General features: G+C 39.9%; 2 protein-coding genes across 5 annotated transcripts; one reads left to right on the forward strand and one right to left on the reverse strand.

The window, feature by feature from the left end:
* Positions 1–1,301: 1,301 nt before the first annotated feature.
* On the reverse strand, positions 1,302–11,700 carry u2af2a (U2 small nuclear RNA auxiliary factor 2a). Its single transcript, XM_026940014.3, has 11 exons — positions 11,144–11,700; positions 10,550–10,706; positions 9,531–9,637; positions 9,125–9,276; positions 8,841–8,957; positions 8,562–8,700; positions 7,428–7,507; positions 7,088–7,210; positions 5,954–6,040; positions 4,186–4,437; positions 1,302–4,085 (listed from the first exon to the last, which is right to left on the reverse strand). The coding sequence occupies exons 1-11, from the start codon at positions 11,190–11,192 to the stop codon at positions 3,951–3,953; spliced, it is 1,398 nt and encodes a 465-aa protein (XP_026795815.1). The 5' UTR covers positions 11,193–11,700; the 3' UTR covers positions 1,302–3,950.
* Positions 10,701–18,900, forward strand: isoc2 (isochorismatase domain containing 2). Of its 4 annotated transcripts, none has more exons than XM_026940016.3 (6): positions 10,701–11,067; positions 14,610–14,734; positions 17,024–17,236; positions 17,328–17,398; positions 17,507–17,624; positions 18,626–18,900. In XM_026940016.3, coding segments are annotated over exons 1-6 (594 nt in total). In that variant the 5' UTR covers positions 10,701–11,066; the 3' UTR covers positions 18,692–18,900. The 4 variants fall into 4 exon arrangements, with proteins under 4 accessions (XP_026795817.3, XP_053089243.1, XP_053089240.1 ...); XM_053233268.1 differs by having other exon boundaries at positions 14,610–14,707; XM_053233265.1 differs by lacking the exon at positions 10,701–11,067 and adding an exon at positions 12,189–12,402 and having other exon boundaries at positions 14,610–14,707.
* The last annotated feature ends 41 nt before the right edge of the window (positions 18,901–18,941 follow it).

Below are 18,941 nucleotides of genomic sequence, written 5' to 3' on the forward strand. Positions count from 1 at the left end.
GCAAACCACTGGTAACACTCAAGAACAGAAAGATTAGACTTTGCTAAAAAAAATAAAATAAAAATAAAAATAAAAAAAACTCTAAAAAAGCCTGACCAGTTCTGACGCAAGATTAACTTGTACCAGAATGATGGGCAGAGAAGTGTAAGGAGAAGGAAAGGAAGGGCTTATGCTTGGTGGAGGCAGTGTTATGGCATCAGCTGCCAATGGAAATGGGTTTATTGATGATGTGACTGCTGATAGAAGTAGCAGGATGAATTCTGAAGTGTATATAGATATACCTTCTGCTCAGATTCAGTCAAATGCTGCAAAACTGATGGGACAGCACTTCACAGTATAGATGGTTAATGACCCAAATGACCCATGCTGTGAAAGCAACCCAAGAGCTTGGAAATGGAATGTTCTTAAATGGCCGAGTCAGTCACCTGACCTCAACCCGATTGAGCATGCTTTTCGCTTACTGAAGACAAAACTGAAGGCAGCTCAGAACTCACAAACAAGCAGCAACTGAAGGCAGCTGCAGTAAAGGCCTGGAAAAAGCATCTCAAGGGAGGAAACGCAGCATTTGGTGATGTCCATGGGTTCCAGATTTCAGGCAGTCATTGACTGCAGAGGATTTGCATCATGATGATTTTGTTAGTTTGTCCAATTGGAGGGACTCTATACTATACTAACTATATTTTTGCTAAACCTCTTGAATTAAAGCTGAAAGTCTACACTTCAATCACATCTATACTGCTTCAATTCAAACCCATGGTCGTGGTGTACAGAAGCAAAATTATGAAATGTTTGTCACTGTCCAAATACTTATGGACCTGACTGTATTAGTTAACATGAACAAACCATAAACATCAGCTTTAATACAACATTAACATAGTAAGTAATGATTATATTAATCAATGGCTTTATTTAAATAATAAACAAAAGCTACATAATTAACACCAGCATTAACCAATGTTCATACCACCAGTGAGTAAATAAACCCACAACGGGCAATATCAGCAAACACCTTAATACATGTTTTCTGTGAAATGCAGAGCTGAAGCAGATTGCTTACACCTGGAGAACAATTTCAGAAAATTATCAACATTTAATTTTTCAAATTTATGTACACTTACTTTTAGTCATGGGTTGAATAAACATTAAAACAAAAGTCAATTAACAACTTTGTTACTTTTTTAACATTACTTAAGTTTTATAAATGTTAATTAATGTAGTGTAATGCATGTGTAAATGTAAAGCGTTACCATTTTTGATTACTTCCACTTCAACCATATGTTACTAGAACCCTGAATTCAGGCTCTTACACTCACTGTCCACTTTATTAGGAACACCTGTACACATACACATTCATGGAGTTGTCTAATCAGCCAATCATGTGGCAGCAATGCAATGCAAAAAATCATGCAGATACAGGGTCAAGAGCTTCACTTAATTTTCACTCAGTGCCATATGATAGCCTCAGATTCCTGTTCTTTGCTGACAGGAGTGGAACCTGTTGTGGTCTTCTGCTGTTGTAGCCGATCCACCTCAAGATTTGATGTGTTGTGCATTCTGAGATGCTTTTCTGCTCACCATGGTTGTAAAGAGTGCTTATTAGAGTTACTACAGACTTCCTGCCAGCTCATACAAGTCTGCTCATTCTCCTCTGATGTCTCTCATCAGCAAGGTGTTTCAGCAAGGAGCTCAGCAGTTTCTGAAATACTCAAACCAGCCCATCTGGCACCAACAACCATGCCATGGTTAAAGTCACAGAGATCACCCTTTTCCCTATTCTAAAGTTTGATGTGAACATTAACTGAAGCTTTTGACCTGTATCTGAATGATTTTTTGCACTGAGCTACTGCCACATGATTGGTTGACTGGATAATTGTGTGATTAAATAGGTGTACAGGTGTTTCTAATAACACCTGCTGCTCTACAGTTTTATAAGACTCAAAACTGTAAAGAGCAGCAGAGTTTATAAATTAACCATGCATTTCAAATATAAACTTTTTTTGGTGAATCCATTAAAGATATTGTCACACAGGAACAAGCCACCAGCGTGAACATAAGGAACAGTTACACAGCAAGAGCCATGTTGAGAGATTTCAAGAAGAGTGTTTGAAGATAACATCAATTTAGTGTGAGGTATACAGACAGAATTGCTAATTTGTAGTTTTTCTTGATAATCAAAACTCATTTTGAATGAATGCTTCCCAACCTGCTCCCAACACATCCCATCCAACTCATTTTCCATACCGCTTATCCAACACGGGGTCGCAAGGGAGCCTGGAGCCTATTCCAGGGAGCTCAGGGCACAAGGTGGGGGACACCCTGGACGGGGTGCCAACACATTACAGGGCACAATCGCACACACACATCCATTCACATACTACAGACATTTTGGAAATGCCAATAAGCCTATAACACACGTCGTTGGACTAGGGGGAGGAAACCAGAGTACCCAGAGGAAGCCCCAAAGCACGGGGAGAATATGCAAGCTCTGCGTGCACAGGGCAGAGGCAGGATTTGAACCCCCAATCCCAGAGGTGCGAGTAAACAGTGCTAACCACTAAACCACCCCAGACCACAGATATGAAACCCTGATTTCAAATAACCAATGCATATAGACAGACAGCTTTTTTCCCCTAAGATTCTTTTATTTATGAATTTGAGAAATCACATCCTCAAAAAATAGAATACCAAAGAAAAGCACAACTGAAGACAGACAGAAACCAGCAGGGATACCCCAAACCTCCCAGCCAGAAAATTGACAGAGTCACAGCTTGGCGCCCTCCATCTCTTAAAATAGTCCAAATACTAACTGCCCACTGCTGTCACACAGTCTGAAATGAAGAGCTCCACCACATGTTGCAGTGAGCAGTAGCAATGATTTGTGACTTCAAAACATTGCGGTTATGCAGAAACCCTTTGAATGATTAGACTTTATTATACCAAATGATTTTACTGGTCCTTGTACACGGTCAATGCATGATGATATAACTCGCTTTTTACAATTTTTTTACAAAAAAAAAAAAAAAAAAAACAGCAGTGGACATGTTAGATGGGAAAAAAAAATGAGAACAAGATGTTTATTTATTTCACTGAGTACAAACTTGGTTAGATCAGATCAGGAGAAAATGTCTTACAAACAAAAAAGTCATACGAAACAAAAATGAGGAGACATTTTGTTCCTGAAATGAAAAAGATGATGGTAATAAACTTGGGATAAACATATACAGTAGCCTGTTTCTGTATTGAGATGATTCTATATACAAAGAAAGCAAGTCACTGTGTGGTCTCTCACGTTAACCATGCTATTTACTCTTCACAGTCAATTTATTAAAGTCCAAACACCATTAAAGTCCAAAAACGAGGAACTGTTTTTTGTTGAACAGTATAACTCCAGCATCCTTCAAAGCAAGGACTTCTTGCAGTACGTCTTCAAATGTTGATTAAAAAAAATGAAATTATGATTTGCCCCTAAAAACCTCCTTAATCCATGTCCATGTAACTCTCTCAAACCCCCTCCTCGTCCAGTGATCCTGTCCCTCACTGTGTGACACTCAGGAGAGGAATGAGAGTCAGCGGGAGGTTTACAAAATGAAGGGCAAACCTCTACCTTCACACACATGAAGAAAAAAAAACCTGAAAACACATGTCGGCGTGTAGCAGGATTTGGGTTTTTTTTTTGAAGGCAATCTAATTAGTTTTCTAATTAGAGTCCACTGCAAGGTGCCAAAAGTTCACAGTACCACACCTGAAGTGACGTTTGTTAGCCAGTGAAGAAACCAATAACGGCACCAAAGTTGAGTGTACAGTACACCAATCAGGGTACTAGTTATTCCAAAAACGTTTCATTCCCTCTCACACTCCTAAAAACCTAAACACACACAAACAGACAAAGGACAGGGAATGGAAAATATCATACACTCCATCAAGTCTCTCACTTTTTCCTTCCTCCACCTCTACCAAAAGTCTCGGCGGTGGTAGGCATCAGGGTCGCAGTATTTGGTCACTACCACTCTGTTGGCAAATTTCCTGCCTGTTAAGCCTTGCATGGCTTTCTGAGAGTCAAACACAGACATGAACTCCACGAAGATCTGCCAAACACAAACAGAGAGACCAAAGAGCTATGACAACTTTTGTTTTAATCCATACAAGACACTGCTTTTGAGGAAATGTATGCCCGCATGTATGTACCTTGCCAGTCCCGGGCACCTCTAGGCCATCAACAGGCCGTGGGATCTCGATACTCTTCACTTGACCATATTTGCTGCACTCTTCCCTGACGTCCTCTACGATCTCCTCGTATTCCTCGTCATCCAGCAGCTCCTCGGGGGACACCATGTTCATCAGACACAGCACCTCAGTGGGGATGCCACCCATCTGGTTCATGGAGCTGTTCAACAGGCCGGGCACCTGCAGTGTCACTGGCGTCTGGTTGATCCCAGTCTGCAGCAGGAAGCATAGTGAGAGGTGAGAAGGGCACAAGACAGAAGCCACTCACCACTGTTCTTACAGTCATGCTACTTCTCTTCAAATTATTGGCATCCTTCAGAAAATTGAGTAACAATTACTAGATAAAATGAATAACCTGCAATAAGTAACATTTGCAGCTTAAAGACAGAGAGACGCTGTTTAATGTTTTGACTACACCTAACATAAAAATGATTAATATTTGGTGAAGCTTCCCCTGCTGAGATCACAGAGTCCCTTCGTGTAATGTCTAACAAGTCAAGGATTTCAATAGGAATTAAACTGTTAATCAAATAAACTATCTCTGTATTGATCTGAATGTTAGATATCACTGCTGAAAAGGCTTAACCTCCTAGCAGATGCAACCAGGTTTTGTGTTAAACCACCATATTTTAAAGCAGGTATCAGGTGCTTTTCTTTGTATGCCTTCCCTTGCGATGGCGATTCTGGACTCATCTGAGCTCAATGATGCCATTTAAAATGTGTTTTAACGCTCCTGAGTGGCACAACAGAAAAGCGTTCACCTTATCAGCCTATTGGCTGTGCTCTCAGGGAGCAAGGGGTGGCAAATTCTTTCTCCCCTATCAATCACAGCAACGCTAGCCAATCATGGGCATCTGTGAGCTCATGCATGCGGAAGTCGGCGGAAAGCGCTTTCCTCAGAGTGTGTTTTGCCACCCCTGATGTTGCATGAGCAGCAGTTCGAAAAGATGCGGTCAGCTGGTTTCACGTGCCTCAGAGGAAACATGACAGCTTTTGCCCTCTAGCTGTCGTGTGATAGGGGAGAGCTGTATGATGGGTGGGAATTGGCCATGACTAAATTAAGGAGAACATCAAAGAGAAAGAAAAAAAAAAAAGTTTTTAACTGCTTAAATATGTTTTATATAGCATAATAGGCAACAAAGAGATTTTACACACACACAACCTCATATTTATATCGCAGTGAAATGGGAAATGGACAAATGAAATAACCATGTTCTTGGAGACTGAGAGCAATGAGAAATTTAAAATCTGAAAATGTGTTTACATTCTTGAAACATAAGGATAAGAAGTTTCTCCAACTGTTTGAATAGAAATGTTAAACTATTATGTTTCTTGTATGCAATCATTTTGCACATTCATGAGTTGACCATGCACTTTAAATTCATTTTCTTATAATGATTTCCATGTGATTTGCAACGTCAGTATACTCAGTCTTAGGCATCTACTTTGTCATTCAGTTGAAACTGGATTAGTATGGCTCCCACCACACAGTCACCATAATATTTACATATGTGATGCTGTATATATCTGCCCCTGAATGCTGTACCATGGTACTGGAGACACGATATTTAGTCCCACTGTATACATGCAGATTGGATGGTTTGACCATAAAAACTGACATGAAAAAGAACAGAAGCACCAGGTAACCACTGTATCATCGCTATGCTTACCAGAATATAGTAGATGAACATGTCTACACCCAAACAAACACACACATACACACGCTCACCAGTGTAGTGTTCTTGGATCCGACACTGGCTCTCTGGACCAGGAGTTTCTTGTCCCCTAGCTGCATGCCATTGAGCCCAGCGATAGCCTGCATCCCAGAAGAGTGGAGAGATTACAATGGGTGGCACTTTGTACTTTCTATACCACAGGCCACTTTACATCCTAGAAAGTGTACACTATTTCTAGAGGACATTAATGGAATTGTCAAACTCTGGTCATGCTTCTACACTATCCAATTCTACATTACATCCTGCAAAACGTATACTATTTTCTGCTTCAGCAACTTGTCATTCATTTCTCCTGGCTCTTCTGTGCAAAATCCTGCACAAGTTCTCGAAACTCTAGTTGTATTAAAAACCTGTTTGCACTTAGGCTTTCCCCTTAATTTCTACTGCGGGTCTTCTCTTGTCTAATTCTCCATTCTGTGATCCTATCCATGAAAAGCACACAATTCAGGGAAAGGCCATATGACAATAAAATATTTAAATAAAATATTTATATCAAGAGTTATGCACTTTTCTGAAAGTCTATAAAGACAAACCAAGTCCATTGTTACTCACAGTACCAACATTCAAATCTAATTTTGTACTCATTATTCCATTTTTCCTCCTTCACATCATTATTAAACGTTAAATAAAAATCAATTATATCATACTTCTTCAAAGGTTATTTTAATGCGGCACTAGTATTAGGGTGGTACTTTCTTAGCAGGCCTAAATACGGTGATGCATAACATGTAACTTGAATACGGCTTTAAATATTGTGACATGATTATTTTCGGCGTATCATCTACTCCTGTTCAGTTTGCCCAGTAGTGCGCCTGACATTAATGCACCACACAGCGTGCATACTAGCAGCAGGTAAGGCCCAGTGAAAGCCGGATGAGCTCTCAAGAAGCAGAAACATCAACTTATGTGGACAAGATTGACTCATTCAGCCCATTTCAAAGAAGCTTAAGTACAAGTGAATTTCTTCCAGTACATCAGCCTCTCCACAAGGTCAATAATAAATAACAGACTATTCATAAATCTGGTTCTTTTCTTAATACCAAGAACATTTCATCATTGTGTAATTCAGCTGAGGTATGTAACTGTGTGCATAATTACTTCACGTACGCAAGATGCTTTATGATCACCTGATCACTGATGTTGACATCAACGTATTCACAGAAAGCGTAGCCTTTCGAGAGACCAGTGGCGCTGTCCTTCACCAGGTTAAAGGCTTTCAGTGGGCCAAACGAAGTCAACAACTCCTTCACCTGAGACATTACATAAGCGCAAATTCACCAGTTATTACAATTAATCACCTCCATCCATTAGTACAAACTCCTGCAAAACGCTGCAGGAGTCAAAGCTACAGAGCATGTTAATTATAGTATAACTAAATTAAATAAAAGTTCAGAGTACAGAGAGATGTGCCCACATATTTAGCAACAGTGCACTGTTGCCATGGCATTGCTGTGGTAACACACCAACCTGGTCATCGTTGAGGTAATTAGGAAGCCCACCGATGAAGAGCTTATGAGCCGAGTCGGGCACCACAGTGGAGACGACGCCTAGCATGGAGAGAAAGAGAGGATTGTTTTATAACTATAGATACCTAATTTTAATATTCAGATAGTGTTAACGATAAGGATGCACGATATTGAAGAAAAATATGATATGCGATAACTTGTTAAATAATGTGATATGTGGTATGATAATGCTATAAGTGTGTAAAATCAATTTAAATTATTTATATAGTTAAAAACTGAAAATGACATACATGTTTCATGCTCTTTTGAGAAAAAAGCATTCTCTGCTATCTGCGTTGCCCTAAAACATTGACTTTTCATAACTTTTTGAAATGTTAAAATCATTCAGTTATTGCAAGCCCTTGTGATATGCATATTGTGATATTTCAATATATTGGGCAGCCCTAGTTAATGAACAGATATTCTGACTAAAAGAGAGGGGAAAAAAAAACATATTTAATGTGGTGTAATCAAGTCTTATTTTTTTCCACTACAGTTATACTTTCCTCTTGTCTGTGGTGGGGCATGTGATACAGTGACAATTATAATAAACAGAAATATTAAACAACAAATGCTTTACTGTATCTCAACACAATATTTCAGCCTGTAGGCCTACAGCAGTGTGAAAGTCACAACTGCCCCAACTTGACAGGTCTCTTAAATTTAAACTTAACGATCACAGTGCTATTACATGTGTATAATGATCTGAAGGTTAGTCCAGCTATGTGTGTGTGGATATTTACCAAAGTAATGAATGAAGACAGAAATGAATACTTGACACTAAAGGAGCACGCTGTACAATAAAAATTAGGCTTAATCTGCAAACCCAAGGTACCTGATTTGAGTCCACTGTATTTAAAAACTGCACACCTCTAACTTGCACACCACAACAGTGCTATCTCTACATCCAAACATTGCCAGACAGCTTTTCTTTGCATATCTTCTCACTGACTACATGTTTAATTTGGGCATAATGAATAGCCAAATTTCGTATTTGAATATTGGCTCGTCAAACAGGGCACTCAAACACGTATGCAGATATTTAATTATGATCAGAGCTAATGATCAGCTGTGTAAATTATAAGATGAACCCTACCTGGCACATAAACACTTGGGTTCTCGCTCATGCCTGGCAGTGGCTGATAGTCGTGCGGTCGGCGGATCTTCAGACTCTGTCCCTGGAAGATGATACCATCAAACGCCATGGCCTGCGTCGTCTCATCCACCGAGCGGAACTAAAACAAAACAACCTGGTCTTTAGAGAACATTACAAATCAACTCAATCAACACATTTCTATCTAGACAATATATACAGTATATGTGTGGTTTATGAGCATGTGCTGTATTTATAGTGTGTTGTAGTGATAAGACTTGCCTCTAGAAAGGCAAAGTTCTTGTCCTGGTTGATCTGCACAGCGAGAACTGGGTTTCCTGGAGCCTGAGTCAGGCCACCCAACCGCATCTGGGCGTTAAAGAAGTCCATCATAGACTCCTGTAAAAGAGCCAAGAGACAGTAGGGTTGTCACGACATTTCAAAACAATGAAACAGCAAGTATCAAAGCAGGCACAGGAATTAAAATGAACTGCAGCAGAGATCTACTAAACCGGTTCACAGTGCAAACACATCCAGTTATTATCATTACAGTGGATGAAGCTTGCCTCTGTGATACCGAAGGGGATGTTGCCCACGTAGAGCCGCCGAGCTTGACGCGTCATCTGGCTGCCCACAACCGGCACAGGAGTCGGAGTCACAGCCAGACCCTCAGGGGTCATTGTAGGGAGCAGGGCAGTGGCAGGAATCTGGCCAGCAGCTGGGCATAGAATTCACAGGCAATCATTCACACAACAAGTCTGCTTAGCTTTACACACTTACACTGTCTGACCAACCACCATGCTGCACAGGTATTTATACTGCTCTGCATGGCTGGGCGGCTACCTTTCCTTAACGGTATGTGCGTATTGTTTCACATAAAGAGTTCTTTATCTGTTATACATCAAATGTTTATCAAGGATATAACATACAATTACTGCAAAGAAGTGAGTTTATGACTGGAGCACACCCTACCTTGCATGGCTTTGTACTGCATGGGCGTGATGTGTTCGAAGCCAGGTGGAGGAACGTCCCAGTACTTTTTCACTTTGGCCTTCTTTTTCTCACGGTGCAGAGACCGACTGTAAGGAGCACACAGGTCTTTATAAAAAAGCATGCACTCGATAGAATGAAAAACAGAAAATTAGCCTCTTAATAATTTTGAAAGACAGACAATGAAAAAGTCTTTACTGTCACATATACACCAGGCAGTGGTTGCTGAATGGTTAAGGCTCTGGGTTACTGATCAGAAGACTGGGGGTTCGAGCCCCAGCACTGCTAAGCTGCTGCTGTTGGGCACTTGAACAAGACCCTTAATCATGTTATCATGACCCTGCACTCTGACCCCAGCTTCCTACCAAGCTGGGATATGCAAAAACACTGCATTTCATTGGCTATGTACTCGTACTCTTCACAATGACAGTAAAGTCGAACCTATCTATCGAAATATACAAGTACAGTGAAATCCGTGTCGTGTGTGTGTATCCTAGTTTGTTAGGAAGCTGGGCTCCGAGTGCAGGAGTGCTGAGATACAACATCCCTGCAGCAATTTAATTTTGTTTGTATAGTGCTTTTTTAACAGTAGACTATGTCACAAAGCAGCTTTACAAAAATCCAAGTGTAGATTCACATTTAGATCTGTAATGATCAAGCCAGAGGTAGCAGTGGCAGAGAAAAACTCCCTGAGATCATCAGGAAAAAAACAGATGCAAAAGAGAGCCCATCCTCTTCTGGGTGACACTGGACAGTGGGATTATAAATCATTACTCTGCTTCATTTGTATACTATAAAGATAAACGTGTCGAAATGGAAGATGGACAGTATGAGCATCACAGTCTTTATGATTACAGCAGCAGTTCGGAGGCATAAGCCTACAGAGCAGAGACGGTTGCTCAAAATCCTAACAGTTGCAGCTTGGCTTTAACTCATAACCTGTAGCCCAGAGCCTTAACCACTGAGCCACCTGTGCAAAATCAACAAGCAGCCGTGTATACCTCCGCCTGTGTCTGCGGTCCTTGCTGTCCCCATGGTGGTCTCGGCTTCCTCGTCTCTCTCTGTCCCTGCTCCTCCTTTTCCTGTCCCTCTCTCGGCTCCGGCTCCGGCTCCTGGAGCTGCTCCTCCGGTGATGCTTGTTCTCCTTATCTCTGTCAGCTGTTAGAGCAAAAGCAGTGTGCCCAATGACTTACTACTGCACTTCTGTTTCCTTGCAGCTTTCCAAAAAGCCCAAGCAACAATAAATGAAGAAAACATAAGATTGGCATGTTGTTAATATTGCTGCTTACGTCTTTACTTGGCTCAGTGTTTTTGCTTTGAAGAAAACCTCTCTACGAGACAGTAAAGCGATGTAATGTCCAAGTCCATGTATGCAAATAGAGTGAGTTGCATTCAATTAGTGTTGAAATCCAAAACAATGTAGTAAGTCACAGAAACATCATGTGATGAGTTACAGTAATCTTATCTACACCACTAGCCTAATCACCTGCGCAGACCGCTGCAGCTTCTCCCGCCACCAGTAAGTACTAACTTCTCTGGTTTAATGCTTATTATTAGCTGCTTTTAAAGTAGGGAAAGTTTTGGTTTCTCCTTACCTTGCTTGTTCTCCGTTAGCTGTCTCTCGAATTCGTCAAAATCTGACATTTTCCTTCTGCAACTCCAACACGAGTCAGAGGCGCTAGCAGAGGCTAGCTAGCAGCTCTATCACTGCAAAGATGCCCAGACAGTAAGGATGTGCACAAAGCCTGACTCAAAACACACTCCAACACAACGGAACAGTGACTTTATAAACGCGCTCCAGCACTAATCGCTGTATTATCCAGCAGAGGAATAACAATAACGTTAGCTAATGATTCCCGAAATCCTTCAAGCGCCTACACACTTATACAGAGGCTAGCATATCAGCAAAGCATGTTACCGCTCAGTGCACACACTGTCAGTTTGTTGTGGATGTTTAAAAAATTTACTTTGATTTTTTTTTATATGTCCATTCGATCTTACAGTCCCAGACTAATACAAGTCTGTCATTATTTGCATACACACAAAAAAATCTCCAAAATAGGAGAGGCCCACAGAGTGCATTTGCTAAGGTCAGTGACCACGCACAAACACTTCCGGGTCAAGTTCACATTAAACGCCAAGGGGCGATTTTTTTTTTTTTTTTTCTATGAAATATTATTTGGCTATACATTTACTGAGAAAATATCTCTAACAATAAGGGTATTGATAATAAACTTTACAATTAATAAAAAAAAAAAAAGATATTAAGCCACCATAGGTCTTATACTTATTATCCACCTGGCTGTTTACCCTCACGGTAAAAATATTTTTCTTTAAAAGAAGCTAACATATTTTCAGGTTTAGTATTTGTTTGTGAACGCGATGTGGCTCTTCTACAGAACAAATACAGTTAGGACATGATGGTGGCAGTATAACAGTTTTCTCAAAAACATTTACAACATGCTACAATTTTAACTCATCGAGGTCCAGGCAACCAGAGAATCTGGGATTATTTATTTTATTTATTTTTTTATTTTATTTTATTGACACATCGGGGACATGTTTAGCTAATACAGAACGAGGTTAGATTTTGTAGCCGTCTGATTGAATGCGTCAGCTGTCAATCATAATCTTAGGGTTTTATTGGATAAGAGGGTAGGCGTGACCTGAGGCGTGACCGAGAAGTCTGTGTCCTGAAAGTGGCCTAGATCTGTGCTGAGACTGCAGCAGGACTCTACTGTTGTATCAGGATTGGACCAAGCTCCTAGACTTCTCTAAATCCCCGGGACAGTGGTGGTGACCTGTCCTTACTCAATTTCACACAAAGCTGTGAAGATCACTGGGCATTTTAATAGTAAGTGCTGCCTCCAGGCTTCATTTACATGCTGCTCTGCGCACAAAGGTCAATGCACTGTTTTATGAAAAAACCTTAAACACAGAGGTGACAGACTGTAGCAAGCTGATACATGACCACAAGATCAGACAGGCAAAAACTTCTTCACTGGAAACTTACTTTAGTGTGATATGAATCATATCAGCATACTGCCTACATTCCCTGCATATTTTGTACACCCCTTTTTGCACATTTCTGTACATATATTTCGTATTTCTTATTTCTTATTATTTATTAGTAATTTCTGTTTTTTTTTAATGCACAGTCTAAAGAGGAGTAGGCCAAGTTCTCATTTCACTGCAAGTTATATACTCTATATGACTATGTATGTGACAAATAAAAATCTTGAATCTTTACGCAAATTTGCATACTGTATAAAACTGAAAAACTAAGCTTAGAATTAAAATGTTAATTTCACTGTAAAAGAAAAATCTTTTCTTTATTGTTTCATCAAGAAAACACTAGTGGATGTCATAAAAATGTTTTTTTAATGACATGTTTCAGTCTAAAATTTATCATACACCCCACAATAATCAACATATTGGGAAATTGTTGGTTCTAAATAGGGTCAGGAATGAACTGTTCTGCACAGATCTTAAGAAAAGTGAATTTAAAGGTGCATTAGGTAAGATTTGTGGCAAAAAAAGGTTAAATGGGTGGAGTTAAATAAGATTTGAATAATTTTTTTTCTTACTGAGCCCACCCTCATTTCCACCCATATACACAAAGCTCCACCCCCAAAACTTATTGGCGGTTCAACTAGAGTTAGCATTAGCAAGGACTGTCATGATGATACTTTCAAGCTCATCCTGACAATAAACTGCTTGGAGCCATATTTATAAGCTCTGAAGCCATACTTATAACTTATACTTATAACTCTATAAACAAGAAACTTCTCATCATAATGGTTTAGGAGGACGTGAAGGGGTGTTGGGGACGTGTATATAAAATGACTGACAAGACACCAATCCAAATACAAACAAACTTTCCAGACTGGAAGGCAGGTTTCCAAACTGTTTTTTTTTTCAGCTATGTAATCCACTTGTTCTGAGACAATAGCTTAAACAAATTTTTTAACCATTTTTGCATAATTTACCTCATTATTTGTTCTAATAAGAAATTAAAATTATTGACTATTGTACCACTAAAATGAAAAGATTTTCGGTATATATGACATGAGGTGATTGTGTTGAGTGGGCGGAGCTTAAACCTTATTCAGAGTTGCTAAGTATCAGATAATATGGTGGACGAGCTTACAATAACAGTGAAATAAACATAAGTTAAATACACCAATCAGCCATGACATTAAAACCACTGATAGATGAAGTGAATAAGATTGATTATCTAGTAACGGTGGCACCTGTGAAGGGGTGGGATATATTAGGCAGCAAGTGAACGTTCAGTTCTTAAAGTCGATGTGTTGGAAGCAGGAAAAATGGGCAAGCGTAAGGATTAGAGTGACTTTGACAAGGGCTAAATTGTGATGGCTAGATGACTGGGTCAGAGCATCTCCAAAACGGCAGGTCTTGTGGGGTGTTCCCGATATGCAGTGGTTAGTACCTACCAAAAGTGGTCCAAGGAAGGACAACCGGTGAACCAGCAACAGAGTCTCACTGATGTGCGTGGGGAGTGAAGGCTAGCCTGTCTGGTCCGATGCTACAGAAGAGCTACTGTAGCACAAATTGCTGAAAAAGTTAATGCTAGCTATGATGGAAAGGTGTCAGAAAGGGGTCAGAGTGCCCGTGCTGAAAGTATCCACCGCTGAAAGTACCTACAGTGGGCATGTGAGCATCAGAACTGGAGCAATGGAAGAAGGTGGCCTGGTCTGATGAATCACATTTTCTTTTAAATCATGTGGATGGGCGAGTGCATGTGCGTCGCTTACTTGGGGAAGAGATGGCACCAGAATGCATGATGGGAAGAAGGCAAGCTGGCAGAGGCAGTGTGATGGTGGCACCTACACAGTATTAGGCAGGTGGCTTTAGAGTTATGGCTGATCGGTGTATGTCTTATGGCATGTCACCTAAATTTCATCACGAGTGCCTAAAATTTAAATTATCTAGCATGTCAAATCCACCAACTTGTTGCTCAAAAAGTTAGATATCGTAATAGAAACTTGTGTCTGTCATCCTGAAGAAAATCCAGTTACATCAAATGATCTCTTTCAGTGGCGCACATAGGAAAGCTGTCGTCCAAAAGCTCAGTGCTCTTGCTGTGTGACATGCAAGAGAAGTTCAGACCAACGATTTTCCAGTTCTCCAATATTGTGAGTAATGCAGCAAGACTTCTACAGGTAATTTGTCACTCAACCTGTTTTGGTCATGCATGTACAGCTTTTCACTTTTAGACTGTATAATGAAACACACTATTCAGTAACCCTTATGTTCTGTTTAGCTGAAAAATGTAAGATTCACTAAAAAGTTATTTCGAATGATTTTATCAACATTATGTGCTTGGGCCTATTTCTTTCATGTGCTTATTAGCTAGTAACCTGGCTAACACTTTAGCAACTGAATAACATGAACCAAAACATGAATTTGTAGCTAACAGATAGTTTACACAACAGCAGAGCAAACAGCAGAGCAAACTGCTAACTTTATATGATGTAAAATTTAATTAGTATGTCATTAATTTAGCACTATATGTTTAATCCCCAAGCTTGTTAAAAACTTTTTTTTTCCTGAAGAAGTCCAAGCTGATAGTTTGGTTTGTGGGCCTCAGCTGGACTTTACTCAGAGAACAGCGTGAGAATCGTATTGCAATATGTAGCTAGCTACTTATATAGTTACATTAAATAAGCAATGTTAACAGATATACTTGTAACTTGTATACTTATAACTTGTACACATAACTTTATGGTCATACAGGTGTCTTTACACCACTCACCACTCGCTGTTAAAAACAACAACAACAACAACAATTAGCTAACCAGCCTAGTTAACAGATGTATGGCCACATATCCATGGTCACTTTCAGTTCTAGTCATTGATAGTTGTGTCTTTTTACATTTATATTACATTATTTCACATTATGTTAATTTCCTCTCCTTTATTGCCCCAATGAATAGGCCATATCAATGAGGCCTATTGTAAGTGCAGCAATGGAATTACTTTTTACAAGCATTTATTAGCTTGTAGTAACATCTTCTTCTGCGTGGTTTTTGTGTGTGTATTTGTATGTGGGTTACTGTGTATGATAGCAACGAGTCTGTAAATGATACTGACTGGACTCCATGAGCTGTTATTTCTGAATATTTTACTTTTACTGCTTTCTAGCTGGATGAAGACACCTGTATAACCTTTAAATACATCCACAAACAAGGCAGTAGCTAATAATAAAAAAGATATTACTCATATTTCGTGCTTGTAATGAAGTACACTATATGGCCAAATGTTTTAGCCATCTGTAAACTGTTGAACTGTTGCCACACGGTTGTAAGCACACTTTTTCCTTCACTGGAACTAAGGGACCCAAACCTGTTCGAGTGTCCTGCACGGAGCTCAGACCTCAACCCCATTAGACATCTTTGTGTTGGATGAACTGGAACACTGACTGCACCCCAGGCCTCCTCCCCCAGTGCCCGACCTCACTAATGCTCTTGTGGCTGAATGAGCAAATTCCCACAGCCACACTCCAAAATCTAGTGGAAAGCCTTTCCAGAAGAGTGGAGGTTATTATAGCAGCAAGGGGGGACTAAATCTGGAATAGGATGTTCAAAACGCACATATGGGTGTCATGGCCAAGTGTCCACAAACTTTTGGCCACATAATGTAGGTAGCTACAATTACAGACTAGAGATACTCAGTCCTGATCATTACACCATACTGGTGAAATGCAACACTTCATTGGATCACAGTGGATGTGGAGCCTAACCTGGGAACACTGGGCTTGAGGCAGTAATAACCCTGCATAGGACACCAGCCCATTGCAGGGAACCATGCACGCACTCATTCACACCCTGGGGCAGTTTAGCGTAATGTAGAGTAGCCAGTCCACCTTCTGGCTTGATTCTGGGAGGTGCGAGGAAACCAGAGAACCTGGAGAAACCCAGTATGGACACAGGGAAAACATGCACAGGATCAAACCGGGACCCTAGGAACTGTGAGGCAGCAATGCTACTCACTGCGTCACCGTGCCACCCAGTTATGATTATAAAGATTATAATAGTTATTAAGATTGTGGAAAGATTTGTATAAAAGTTTTATTAATGGTACATAAAAGGGTACACTTTCAGAAGACCTAACAGATTGACTCTTCTTAGAAGCAAAACATCCTAGAACCATTACATTCAGAAAACATTATGAGATCCTAAAAATTTCACCTGAAATCTAACTGGGAAAATCTGTAAAAAGAACAAATGGCAAAAACAAGGAAGAATAGTAAAGGCAGTGAATACTTTTGTGGACAATTAAGTTGATTTAAATCCATGAGATTTGTATTTGTTTAAATACTTGCAAAAAGAAAAAAAGATCCATAAGACAAATATTTGGCACAACATGAACTCCATACAGTACCTAGTCACTGGTATAATAACAATGATCCCAAGCCAGATATTTTTAACTTATGATTTCCTCTGTTGCAGGCTTGTCGGATTCTGGGTATTCCCCCAATCTTGACTGAGCAGTACCCTAAAGGCTTGGGTCCAACCGTGTCTGACTTAGGAGCCGAGGACCTGAAGCCCCACACTAAAACCCGCTTCTCCATGCTAACAGAGAGCGTGGAGAACGAGCTTAAAAGCCTGGGGAGCCCCAAGCAGGCCATACTGTGTGGCATTGAGGCCCAAGCCTGCATTGCTGTAAACCCTACTGTATTTTTCTGTACCATACATGATACATGCTTATGGATTCACAGCAGAGGATGAGTTCTTTCTCCCACTCTGTTTGCAGTGTACAACATACGATCTTCTGGATAGAGGTATGGAGGTACATATCGTTGCAGATGCCGTCTCATCTCGGAGGTATCACAGTTCACCTAGACTCTGCATTATCATAGCTTCAGTATAGCCTTTAGTCCTCTTGCATTAAACATGAATGAGATGAAAATGTGTGTCACACCTGTTCCCCAGTCAGACAGACCGGCTGTTTGCGCTCTCACGTCTAAAGCAGAGTGGAGCTTTTCTCACCACCACAGAGGCAGTAATGCTGCAACTTGTGCAGGATGCCAAGCACCCCAACTTTAAGGAGGTAACACCTGACTACAAAAAGATAGTACGGTGTATGGTGGCCTGTAAGTGCAAAACACATTAACAAACCAAAAACACAACAGCAAATTCAGAAACACATCAACATTAACTTCCAAAAGCACCTGCCTTCCTTTGGGCTCATATTAGTGGCATGCAAAGTTGACAGCATATTTAAAATAACATATGAAAGCCCTTGATAAAAATGAAGCGTGATTAAAATCATCCGTAGATTCATTTAGGTTCTTTTTTCATGTTACTGTAAACATCCTCCAGCTCTCCAATTTCCATGATCTCTCAGATTGATGAGTGCTGTAGCCAATCAGCCGCGAGCATGCGACAAAGGACCTAGCCTTTTCATTTTGAGTTAATAGTGATGTTTCTGATTTTGCTGTTGTGTTTTCACATTTGTTGTTGTGTTTTTACGTTTGCTTTTGTGTTATCAGTTTTGCTGTTGTGTTTTTAGTTTTGCTGTTGTGTTTTTAGATTTGCTGTTGTTTTTGTCTTTACTGTTGTTTTTTTTTTTATACTCCTGCTATTGTGTTTTTAGTTTTGCTGTTGTGTTTTTTGAATTTGTTGTTGTGTTTTTACTTTTGCTGTTGTTTTTATTTTTGCTGTTGTGTTTTTGAATTTGTTGTGTTTTTAGTTTTGAGGTTGTTTTTATTTTTGCTGTTGTGTGTTTACTTTCGCTGTAGTGGTTTTTGGTTTGTTAATAGGTACAGGCCATTATAGAATTGTGTGCGCTTATGTAGTACCCATTAATGTATAATCTTACCTGAATTAATACTGAATTAAAATTGAATCATATTTGACTTTTCACATCAAATTTAGTGGTGATTGAATATATGCTGATAGCTTTTATGGAGCTCAGAGTTGCAGAGCTTTATAAACCTTTCCTGAAAAATAGGACATTGCAGAACAACTGTGCACAAGCAAGTAAGTAGATAAGGCTTTGTGGCTGTTGATGTGTTTTTGCTCTTATTGTTTCCTTATCTCTGCTCACAGATCCAGAAGCTTCTAGCTCATCCTTCTCCAGATACAGGTCTCATCAACTTCTTCAGCTCCCTGTAGGAGGAACCACACCATCAACACCAGTCTCAAAGAAGAAGACAGCAGCATCACTGGCCATTGAATTATCTTCATCACTTCATTAAAAGTGATTTTGTTCAGATTAGAAATACTGATTGTTTTCTTGTTTTAATCTTCCTCATGTGAGTTAAACAAGGTTTTGTGTATGCATTGTTATTAATCCATAAATAAATGAAAACGGTCTATACAGATATTAGCAGTCTGGTGATGTTTTCATTTGTGTTCAAGTGTT

This window comes from Pangasianodon hypophthalmus, chromosome 1 (genome assembly GCF_027358585.1).
Source record: "Pangasianodon hypophthalmus isolate fPanHyp1 chromosome 1, fPanHyp1.pri, whole genome shotgun sequence".
NCBI classification, from domain to species: Eukaryota; Metazoa; Chordata; class Actinopteri; order Siluriformes; family Pangasiidae; genus Pangasianodon; species Pangasianodon hypophthalmus.